We start from the raw sequence: 12,332 nt of genomic DNA, 5'->3' as shown, positions 1-12,332 counted from the left end.
AAACTGTTTTTGTGATGATCTCGTCTGGGCTGCGTAACATGATTGGTCTTTTTTTTTTGCCTCTTATTATTAATTACATGGGGAGACGTCGATGAAGAGAAGAACATAAAGAGGACGAGAGTGTTTTTTATCTATATCCCAGTATCACAATGCCTCAGTTGGAAAGAACCAAAAAGAAGAAATCTCCCTTGGTCAAGTCACGAAGCAGTGATAGTATCAACTACCATCCCGTCCGTAGCAAAGGTTCCAAAACTAGATTGAATGGCAATTTAAAAATGACTGGCTTAACCAAAGTGAGGTCTAATCCTGGGTACACTATTAGGAGTAACAGTAATCCAAAGAGTTATGCATCTAGTATGGTCAAAAAGAAGAACAAAGTAGAATTGGATCTATTTGCTAGAGATAATGATAGTGACTCCGACAATAGTCAAACTAAAGATAACGATTTTGAAAGTGATGATGACAATAATGGCCCTGATAATTTTGAAGATTATGAGTCTGATACGGATGGGAAAGAAGAAGAGGAACAAGTAATAAAAAAAGGAAAGCAAGAGAATAATGGAATAGAAGAAGCAAATACTAAAGAAAAAATGACTTCTGAGGATGATTCCATCAAGGATGAAGCTGAAACATCTGAGCATGGTGATATGATTGTGCCAGAATTATCCAAGTTGGCAGTTTCTCAAAAGGACTTAAAGGAGATACCTGAGGATATCAATCATGATCTTAATCATTCGCATCAAATATCTGAAATCAATAACCCGCAAGGAAATTCCAAAGCAATTGGTGAAGATTTAAGTGTAATAAATAAAGCAGAAGAATTGCAAGGTATGACAGCAAACAATAATGAACTTTTGACGGACCAAGAGCAGGATACTTTAACCTATTTGACTAATAGTGTCTCTGCAGGCCATTTAGATAACGTTGATGGTAACGAAAGTGAGAACAGTGACAGTGATAGCTCTACAAGCAGTGATGAAGAGCATAAGCCAGAAGGGGCGGAAGAGGGTATTGCTGCCGAAGAAGAGGAAAGGCCTGAAGATGAAGATTTCACTGAGAGGAGTTACCAGATTAATATTCCCAATCCGAGGTTGTTATCTTCTAGATTTGATAAGAAATTAAAGCTCCAGAGAGAGTCTTCTTTAATTGTCAATAATGATGGTACTGCTATCCCTACTCTTTCTTCCCCAGAAGTAGGTGCCAGAAATTCCAATAAACTATTTCCGAGTCATAACCCAGGCAACAATGCGAAATCTACAAAACAATGGAAATATTCTATGCAATATACAGAAACAGACTTGGACAATAGCTTTTTCAATCTTCAAGGTGCGAAAAAGCCAGCTTTCGAAGAAGGTAATACCACATCAAAAAATGGTGGGGCTAAATTGAATACTAGAGGAGGATTGGGATTAGCAATCAATAACGTTTATGGAGATGAGCCAATTGATTTTGATAATAGGTATATTAATATCAGAAAGTTAAATGATGAATTATATTTGGACTATTATAATTTACGAAATTTTTATAATCCCTTAATTAAAAGTGTCAAGGATATCTATAATTTCGCCAAATATGAAGAGAAGTTGAACAACGATTCGGAAAGCTTGTTTCGTTCAGAAAATAAAAATAATGTCAATATTAGGAGTAGAAGGAATACCAGCCATTCAAACTCTTCTAGCTTCAATCAGCTACAAAGCATACAGTCAAACATATCTTCTAATACTACGCATACAGCGACAAACAAGTCTTTGAGAAATGAGTTGATGCATTTATATCTGTTGCCAAATGATGGAGGAAATGATAATAATAGCTTATTTAGCAACAATACTGTCAAAAAACAACGAAAAGATAATTTGCTAATTTATGAGTATGAAAATGAATTGTTCGGAAATGGCCCCAGTGTGGTCAACAATAGTTCGATAAAGCAAAAGCAAAAATCCAAGAAGACGCCAACAAATCTATCCAAGAAGCATATTACTCTTGGTAAGATTCTTGTTAGAGATAGTGGAAACTTGAAATTAGTCAACCAGCTTTTTGCAAAGCAAATGGAAAAACATCAAAAGGAGAATATGATTACTACCAAAGTCTTTCAACAACAATTGGTAAATAATAACCCAAGCCTTGGAGGAAGTAACGTGGTGCCAGGTAATGTAGGATCATCGACTCCAAACGGTCCATTAGTGATGCAGCGTAATATGGGCGGACAACCCCGGTCAATGCAGCGAATTAACAGCGGGGTTGTAAATAATAATGTGAATTTAATCCAAGGTCACCAACAATATTCTCAAACTGCCAATCAACAGCAACCTCCATTAACGAAGGCACAGTATCAACAATTTCTCAAGGAAAGAGAGCAACAGCGACAGATGCAATTATTGCAACAGCAGAAAAAGCAACAGAAATTGGAGGCTCAGCAACAGAAGCAACAAGAATTGGCAGCCCAGCAGGCAGATCAAAACCGGCAACTTAATCAAAAACAACAATATGGTGATATATTTTAATACATGGTATATTTGATTCCAATTGATCAAACTTGTCACTTGAGAAACGGAGGCTATATTTGGAATCAAGTTATCGATTATTTTTTTCATCTTGCTTTTTTCTATTGCTTATGCAATAATGACTTTGTTGATTGCCATTGAAGACCCATTAGAAGACTTCTTTCAACACACACTTAGTGAAATAAAGAAATGGAGAATCCTGTCTTTTTCTATTTTTTTCCATTTTATTCATTATGTTGTTTTTCCTTTTTTTTTTTTAGAAATACAGCAGGTCATAGAAATGTAGAAGGTATATCCAGTATGAATAGTCTGATTGTCTCGAGTTACTCACTTCAGTTTTATTATAATATAACTTTGGCGCTTGCTCGCTGAAGAACCACATTATCATTAACTGAGATATTAATCTCCTCTCACAGTTTTGCAACGAGACTCGAGTGTAAGTTTCAAGGTTGTTCTTCTATACTGTATATTGCAGTTAACCAGTAATTGGAATTCTATATATATAACTTATGAGAGGTCTGTAAATTGGCAAGATTCTCCATCAGTAAATTGGCAAGATTCTCCATCAGTATATTAAGTGCTTTTCTAAATGTTTTTGTATCAACACAGATATGTTGAAGGTTCACTTGTAGTGCCTCATTTTATTTTGTTGGCCTAGTCGGAGTGAATTTCTTATAAACCTCAGCATAATTTTTAAGGGGAAATACTGTTGTTAGTGTAGCCGAAACAGTGTCCATATGCTGGCTATTCTTAGAGTTCATTGGTTTAACAATGTTTTGAAAGTATTATATTTTCCATCGCATTATATCATTTATCAAATTGAGAAAATATATAAGGATAAAAAATGTAATCAAAGAGCTGAATAATTTGAGCCAAAGCAAAAAATCAGAAAATACTACCCAAAACAAATTGAAGAGGTCCAAAGAAATTAAAATAAAGAAAACACACACGCACACACACCCGAAAAAAACAGTCAAACTTAAATATTCATCATTTCCGCTAACATACATTTAAAAAGAATCACTTTACCATCATTATTATCGACAGGAACTTTCAGCGCTTCAAGTAAAAATCATTTTGGAAACTTCAAAAGACCATAAACAAAAACATTCTAATAAAAAAATATTTATTGGAGAAACCCTGATAATTAAAAACAAGTAAGTAATAGAGAACAATCTACCAAAAACAGCAACCTAAAAAAAATGCATCTCAAATTCTTAGCTCAGATAGTTCAGTGTCATCAAAGGCTAAAGCTTCGCCATATGTTGGAGGGGAAAAGCTAGAAACTTGGTTGTATTGTGGTGGTACCTCTTCATCCCAAGATATCCCAAATCCTGATCTCTCCGTAACCAATAACTTGAACTTCATCCTAAATAATCTAGTTAGGCCTGATGGAATAGTAGTAGTGCCATGATTAGTGCCCTTGGGGTTACTCGAAGACGAATTAGGTCCCAATCTATCAGTAGCTGGTCCGGAGTTAGTAGATGTTGGTGTATGCTCTGATGATGGGGATGTAGACTGAGGCAAGCTCTTTGGAGAGCTCTTCAAATTTCTGGCTTCTCTGAATGAGGCGCTTCCGCCATTGATTGGCTGAGTCAATTCTTCAGCTAAATTAGCTTCCATAATCAAAGTATGAGTTACATAAACTCCATTTATTGGATCATACACTTCACAAGCACAATTTGCGTCGCTTCCAATATCCAAACCACGGTCAATGTGTGATGGCGAAGTTCTAGAGTCAGCTGCTTTGATGTGATTGACCAATCCCGAGCTGAGTCTCCGACATGAAACATCAACTGCCACCTCAATGGTACCATTGTTTGAGTAATCCAGCTTCCAGCCTTCACGAAGAGCACCCTTTTCAATAGTTCGAACTTCTTCTAAAAACAATTCGTGCTCATCTTCTGGTGGTACAAAACTCGTTTGGTACAATGGGATTGAAGACACTGGATTAAGTCCCGATGCTGGAGCACTTGTCTCAGAAGACACAATATTATTAGCCTCATGATCACTGGGATGTAAGAAAGAATCTTGATTTCTTTCAGTAGCAGCAATTTCCTGGCCTTCTTCCTCTTGATCTGCTGAGGGAATGTCCGCTGGTGTGGCCAAATCATGACGGCGTCTAACAGTACTTCCCAATGAATAAGTACTCCCAGGAATTTTGTGCTCTTCATTAAGTCTGATATTGCTTTCAATGACCTTTAACTTTGTTTTGTGGTATGACAAATCGCAAGAGTTTGCCTTGATTTGTGCAGTTTCTTCAATTCTCCATTGTAAGCGTCGTAGTCTCCATCTTTTGTTGCCATCTACTAACCCTTCAAATTTGAGCTCAACCACAAAGTCTGACTTAGGATGAACCACATTTGGTATTGATGCGGCAACAGTCACATTGCTTGGGGGAAAAATTCGAAGAGAGTTCTTTTCAAGGCCTTTAATGATAGAACGAGATACCCGAATTGGCATTTTGACCTTTATTTCACAAGATTTTTGTTTTTTCAGTTTCAGGCTTTCATAAATGCCATGGGATTGGGCAACAAGCTCATAACGAATCGTGAAGGCGCCAGAAGACCCAACGGCACACGTTGGTGGCAAGTTTCCAGGTAAGATATGTGAAAATGGGAAAGCTTGTTTACCTGGAGGAAACAAAGCTGGCTGTGTTAATACATCCCAACGCTTGAGAGTAGTAACTTTAGTTTTGCATTCCAGGCAATTCGCCAATGTGTTAGATGGGGGTAAGAAAGGCTTCCCATATGTGATAATTTGATTAAGAGACAAACTGACAGACTTTAAAAGCTGTTTAGGATCTGAAGGAGAAAGAGATGGAGACGATGACTGAGAATGATTAAGAGAAAGATTTGATGCCACGGGAGTTATCGCCGGGGATCTGGTAAGGAGAGTGGTTGACGAAGCGTGTCTTGCGGGTACTGCCATAGCAGAATTTGCCGATAACGTCGGATGAAGATCCAAATGTCCATTTGTAGGGAAAGGAATGTCTAAATATAGAAGCCCTGAAAGCAAGTAACCAGTTGACTCATTAGGAGGCCCGTAAAGAACCACTGGAGGACTTTCAATAGCGATAGACAAAGAATAGGGAGACTTTGAAAAGTTAGCATGTTCTTGATCAGCTACTGGACGAAGCGCTGGTGATGACGAGCGAGAGCGGTGAGCCTTTGATAGTTTAGAGAGAAGAGTCATGATGGTTCTTGGCTAATATATTGTCCTGAGGTGAGCAAGGGGGAGCTCTTTCTTTAGTTTTTTATCTCTCGATCTTTTTTTTTGTTGCATATAAAAAAAAAATCCAAAAAAATTCCGTGGGAAAAATAATTAGGATTTTCCACAGTGTCTTGCGGCACATGCGTCACAGTACCTATCAGCACTGACCACATCCTCAATCATGGAATATAGCAGATATGTTTGCAAAAATACATCTCAGAACTATATCTTATTTGGGATTATGCTTATGTTGATCATAGTCCGATCCTGCTATATGGATTCTGAACTGCACAATAAGTATACTACCAGCTTACTGGAATATTGACATTACTTGTTTGGTACAAGATGACTATCAATAAGGTTACTAAAGTATACAATAGAAGTATATAAGGGCAATTATCTTACCGTAACATTAGAGGGGAACGATGATATAACAAGCCAATAACATCGACTTTATACCCCCTAGTATGAATAATATGAACATCGTTCGATAGTTTATAAGAACTCCTTTGTCGATGTATCTCTGCTTTTCAAATTGTGGTGGACCACAAAAAAAAAAAAAAAAAAAGGAAAGAAAAGAAAAGAAGCTTCAGGCAAACCTGGGTCAACAAGAGATCATTCGCTGACGAAGGTTTTTGTTATCGATAAGTCAGAGTGGCGCATTGTTTCCACAAACTCTGGACTTATCGCCCTGTTTGCTACAACTCAGAGAAAGTACCTTTGAGTCAGCAGAGACCCAAAAATGGGATATAAGCGCCTCTTTGGTCTTGATTCTTAAATCATTCTTCATTCTGTAGGTGCATGGCGAATCAATCATATGACGGACATGCTTTAATATTTTGAGTTTCGTCCTCCACTTGTGTGCAATTCACCTGAACTGCAAAATTTGTAAGAAAGTCAGATAGACATGAAATAATAAGTTCAATGTGATACAGGAATCATGAAATATTCATATGAGGAATTTTGAGTAAAGAGAATGTTTTGTTGGCATAATATAGTGACAATCTGAATTATAATAATAGATGTAAGACACCTACCATAATCCACATTGTGCACAACGCATGCGTTTGGCACAAGATACGTGCAGTCCGGGTAAAATGCGCTTTTCTTTCAAATGGACAGGCGCAAAGCTTTAGATGTAAGTGATATTTTGCTACTAAGAACTGGCTTATCTAATGGAATTCATATAGATAGGATATGTGCTTATCAGCATATTGTAGCATAAACAATCCATTTTCAGGGTGTAAACACCTCATCAATATAAGCCAGGGAAGAGGCTCGGTGTGTCTTTTTTTATAGGGAACAAATTAACCTTTGAATATGTATCTATCTGTTATACCACCGCAATATATCGTATTTAACCTTATGAAAACTAGAGAGTTACTGTAGCCATAGAATGCTTCAATTGGGTGACAGGTTACTGGTGGGGCTCGATTTCAGATACATTGCCTCCAGCAATTCGGAGAATCCAAGCTGTAAGTTTCTCGGTGGTGTTGAAGATCGATGACAAATTATAGGCAAGGGAAGAATTGTGTTGTTTGCCTTCCCAAATTCTCTCTTAACTTGAACCATAAATATTATATCAGCTATTCGGTAACATGAGGGATATCATTTATCAATGGCTACGTAATCACACATTCACTCATTTTTAATGAATGGATGAAGCACTATGACACTGGTGTATTTTATGCTAAGGTTATTTTCCAGTCTCAGGTAAATTCATCGCGCAACTTTTTGTTGGATCTGCAATGGCTACTAGCGAGTCTGGTATTTAGAATGTATGCCTTTTCTTTATTCATACTACACTATCTACTTGTAGTTGACCAGAGACCTCTTTATATAGTCCTCAGTGGGCCACCAGTCTCCCGTATTCCAAGAGGCTCAGCCTATGGCTGTATGGTGTTTCACTGTGGTATCAGACCTCACCTTGTTACAGGATCACTAATTTATTGTTACTGCATTGGTTGATAATAGCAATGTTGTGATGGCAACACTCAAACAATATACTTGGGAAACTTCCTTCATTTTAAAAATTCGGCTTGTGTTTGTGATAGAAGTGTATGCAGATATATACATTATGTTAGGTAGACATAGCTATACAGACAAAAATTCAAGCCATAATCCGAATGTGAGTCAAAATCGTCAGGAAATTATTATGGATTCAGCCTTATTTTATATCGAGAACGGTGATAGCTTTAAAAGGCTGTTATATTCTTATGACTGCTTTACTAGCTTTCAATTTTTTAATAAAGTATTATTAGGACAAGCCCGAAACATTTCCGAGATATTGAACCTATCAGTAAAACAAACATTATATTTGTTGATAAATTTCAATTGGAGTTCAAAGAGACTAATGGGAAAGTATTGGGAAGAATATTTAAAGCCAGATAATAAGTTTTTGGTGGATATAGGAATCACTACCTTTAATGAAGATATATTGCAGGGGAGAAACACAACCCTTGGAGTGTTTAAACAGAAGAAGGATGGATGGGCTTGCCCTGTTTGTTGTTTTGATGATATTCCTGGTAGTAAGGCTTTTTCATTACAATGTGGACATTCTTTTTGTGAAGATTGTTACCAAAATTATGCAAGGGGAAAAATTATCGAGGGATGTTTGATTAGATGTCCCCAACCAGACTGCCCATTAGTTATGCAATTTGAAGATTTTGATATCCTATTTCCTGAAGATACACTTTCATTAAGCGAGGATATTTGGGGTATAGCTAACAATTCAGAAAAATCGATTATTAAAAAAAAGAGAAAGTGGAGACGCTTTCACAAGGTTTCATTCGGTGTCTTTTTGAATGATGATATTGTGCGAGAAAGCTCTGTTTACTCTGAGCCAAAAAATGAAAGCATGGCTACAAGTAAGATTTTTGAAGAGGTTGACGGAGATATGTTTCTTGAATTAATAAACTATCAGAGTAACTCATTGAAGTATAGCACGAAAATGGATTATATCAATTACATCTCAAAGAAGTATATTGAATCAGACAATAACCAGCACTGGTGTCCTGCACCTGATTGTCCCTTTTTGATCCGAGTAAATGAACATATACCAGGAAAAGAGGAGCTTTTTGCAAAAGTTACCCAAATTCCTGTCGTTTCCTGTTTACAAAACCACTTCTTTTGTGTTAATTGTAATTGTGAAATGCATTACCCAGTGCCGTGTGAAGTTGCCAAAATGTGGTTGCAAAGGCCCGAATTATTGGCGACTACTTCATGGATTAAATTGAACACCAAGGCGTGTCCACTCTGCAAAATCCTGATTGAAAAGAATGAAGGATGTAATCATATGACATGTCGCAGTTGCCAGCACCAATTCTGTTGGGTTTGTATGGGACCATGGAAAGTTCATGGAACATCTTATTATGAATGCAATAATTCATCCAATTTCCATGTTAAGCCAGGAAAATACAATAATAAGGAGGCAAAAGAAAGGCCAACCCAATATGTTCATAGCTTCGAGGTTCGACAGGCATCTATCAATGCGCTTTGTATCATCCATGAAAGAATATTTGATGAAATTGAATTGCTACAAACGACCAAGAAAATCAAGTGGGGGGAAGGGCAGGCTTTGAAGAAATCCATTTCCCAATTCATAAATGTTGAGTCGACTTTACGATGGTCATATGTATTTTTATATTTCTTAAAAGATGACAGAAATAAGTCTCGGTTGGAATTTGAAGAGCAGCAAGCCAAATTGTGCAAATCTGTGGAAGATTTGTCTAAATACATATAGCTAGATAAAGGCAGCCAGAGCGCAATCGCATACATTTTTGCAGCGAGAGCGCAGCGGGTTTGTATGGGGCGAAAAAATGGATGTTAGCAGAGTGCAGCGAGAGCGCAATGGGCTAGCAGCGAGAGCGCAATGGCGATTATGGGCACATATAGCTAGATAAAGGCAGCCAGAGCGCAATCGCATACATTTTTGCATATAGCTAGATAAAGGCAGCCAGAGCGCAATCGCATACATTTTTGCAGCGAGAGCGCAGCGGGTTTGTATGAGGCGAAAAAATGGTTGTTAGCAGAGTGCAGCGAGAGCGCAATGGGCTAGCAGCGAGAGCGCAATGGCGATTATGGGCACTTAAAGTGGGGATATTTGGGATCTGAGAAGTGGAATGTGGAGTAGAGAAAAATAGTATTTTTTTAATGTCTTTATATTTGAGATATCTTGGATATTGAAAATGGGAAAAGCGGGGGTGTGGGACCCGTTCCGTGATGGAAATGTACCAGAGCAGCGGGCTGAGCGGGGCCTGAGCTGGATGATTTGTGTGGTAATTAAAAAATAAAAGATGAGTGAAGAGAAAGTGGAGGTGATTTGATATATTATGAGGATAGGATGATTGATTAGGGTATCTATATTGAAAATCAGAGAGGTCAGTTGGCGGTGGTTTGTGGAATATGGTGATGAAAGTTTGAATGTAATGAGAATTATTTTGGGAAATAGAAGATAAGGAAAAAAAGTAAGTATATCATCAATATATTTAGGAGATCTGGAATTGATTAGGTCAAAAAAATGGAGAAAATCGTAGGAAAATGTAGGAAAAATTGAAGATAGGAAAAATTGAAGATGATAGTTTTGATGGTCGGGGTTGGGTGTATGTATTACCTAGGGATACAGACGCGCAATCTGGAGAAATGCAATACATTGCAGCACAACCAGGAGACATTTTTAAATGAAGAATATTTGGTGGAAATGGCTAGTAAAGATGATGTTGGGATCTGGAGAGAATGCTGAGCAAAAATATATAATTTAATCTGAAGGATAATATAATGTGGTAGAGATATTGGCGTTTGAAATTTGCGTTGCACCAACAGGAGAAATTGGTTGGCACAGTTCGGAGAAATTCGCAGGGGGTTTGGGACCCTATTGTGAAATCAGGAGAAATTTAGCATGATTAAGAGGTCCCAATGAAAAAAGTGGGATTGTCATTTGAAAATTATAATATAGAGTATGGAGATGTGATTGTAAAAGCTCATGAATGTAGTAATTTAATTAAAAGAAAAATCAATTTAAAATCATATAAAACTATAAATTTTGAAGGCGTGTTAGAAAAATATAATCTATTTTTGTTAAGTATTTATATTTGGGATATCTTGGATATTGAAAATGGGAAAAGCAGGGGTGCAGGACCCGTTCCGTGGTGGAAATGTACCAGAGCAGGATGATTTGTGTGGTAATTAAAAAATAAAAGATGAGTGAAGAGAAAGTGGAGGTGATTTGATATATTATGAGGATATGATGATTGATTAGGGTATTTATATTGAAAATCAGAGCGGTAAGTTGGCGGAGAATTGCGGTGGTTTGTGTGATAATATGGTGATGAAAGTTTGAATGTAATGAGAATTATTTTGGGAAAGAGAAGATAAGGAAAAAAAGTAAGTGTATCATCAATATATTTAGGAGATCTGGAATTGATTGAGTCAAAAAAATGGAGAAAATCGTGGGAAAATGTAGGAAAAATTGAAGATGATAGTTTTGATGGTCGGGGTTGGGTGTATGCATGAGATGATCCTATATTTTGAAAGAAAAAAAAAGGTTATGAAAAAAGTAGGATCAGTTATGAAATAGTTGGGTGATTTTAATATAGGTTTGATGATAATAGTTAGGTTTGAGAATAAAATGTGGCGGAAAAATAGGGATGGTAAAGTTTGGGTGAAGGTCGGGGATCTTGTATGGGTGTGTGGTTGAGAGATGGGAGGTGAATGTCTATGTAATTTAGAAAAAAAAAGATTTATGAAAAAAGTAAGATCATTTATGAAATATTTGAGAGATTGTATTATAGATTTGATTCTAAAATATCAGATGGAAAGTAGAATGTGATAGAAAAATGAGGATAATATGGAATTTTGATGGGATATGTGTAGTAGAGAAGGAGATTATGGGGATGATATTTTGAGAGTATTTTTTATTCAATAGAAAAAGTAAGATTGTTTATGAGATGATTGATTGATTTTAATATAGATTGAGATGTAAAATGTTGGATTGAGGAGAAAATGTGGGAGAGAAATGAGGATGATGATGATTTTTGATGGGAGTGGGGATGAATGTAGGTAAGAAATAGAGGTCTAGATATTTTTGAGAAAAAGTTATTGAAAAAAAAAGGAGGATTGTTGATGGAATATTTGAGAGATTTTAATATGATTATAATCATAAAATAGGTGATTAAAATAAAAATGTGTAAGGGAAATCAGGTTAGATGAATTTTGGTGATGGTCGGGGGTCATGTATGTGTGTGAATTTAAGGGTCAGGTATTTTTGAAAAAAAAAGTGAGAGAGAAAAAGAAAGATTGTTTATGAAATATTTGGGAAATTTTAATATAGATATGATTGTTAAGTAGGAGATGGAATTGAAAATGGGGTGGGAAATCAGGTTGGATGATTTTTGATGGGAGTGGGGATGAATGTAGGTAAGAAATAGAGGTCTAGATATTTTTGAAAAAAGATATTGAAAAAAAAAGGAGGATTATTTATGGAATATTTGAGAGATTTTAATATGATTATAATCATAAAATAGGTGATTAAAATAAAAATGTGTAAGGGAAATCAGGTTAGATGAATTTTGGTGATGGTCGGGGGTCATGTATGTGTGTGAATTTAAGGGTGAGGTATTT

General features: G+C 36.5%; 3 protein-coding genes across 3 annotated transcripts; 2 read left to right on the top strand and 1 right to left on the bottom strand. All coding sequences in view use genetic code 12, as the record gives it.

The window, feature by feature from the left end:
* Positions 1–149: 149 nt before the first annotated feature.
* On the top strand, positions 150–2,501 carry DASC09_000030 (uncharacterized protein; the record flags this gene model as incomplete). The annotated part of the gene is made up of 1 exon (XM_064993606.1): positions 150–2,501. The coding sequence occupies one exon, from the start codon at positions 150–152 to the stop codon at positions 2,499–2,501; it is 2,352 nt and encodes a 783-aa protein (XP_064849678.1).
* A 1,209-nt stretch (positions 2,502–3,710) lies between these two features.
* On the bottom strand, positions 3,711–5,696 carry LDB19 (Ldb19p; the record flags this gene model as incomplete). The annotated part of the gene is made up of 1 exon (XM_064993605.1): positions 3,711–5,696. The coding sequence occupies one exon, from the start codon at positions 5,694–5,696 to the stop codon at positions 3,711–3,713; it is 1,986 nt and encodes a 661-aa protein (XP_064849677.1).
* Positions 5,697–8,865: 3,169 nt separating this feature from the next.
* DASC09_000010 (uncharacterized protein) lies at positions 8,866–9,383 on the top strand (the record flags this gene model as incomplete). Its single annotated transcript, XM_064993604.1, has 2 exons — positions 8,866–9,348; positions 9,378–9,383. 2 exons carry the CDS (start codon positions 8,866–8,868, stop codon positions 9,381–9,383), a joined length of 489 nt encoding a protein of 162 aa, XP_064849676.1.
* Between the last annotated feature and the right edge of the window lie 2,949 nt (positions 9,384–12,332).

This window comes from Saccharomycopsis crataegensis, assembly GCF_037102585.1.
Source record: "Saccharomycopsis crataegensis DNA, jcf7180000000072, whole genome shotgun sequence".
NCBI classification, from domain to species: Eukaryota; Fungi; Ascomycota; class Saccharomycetes; order Ascoideales; family Saccharomycopsidaceae; genus Saccharomycopsis; species Saccharomycopsis crataegensis.
This window is presented reverse-complemented; position numbering and strand designations above follow the sequence as displayed.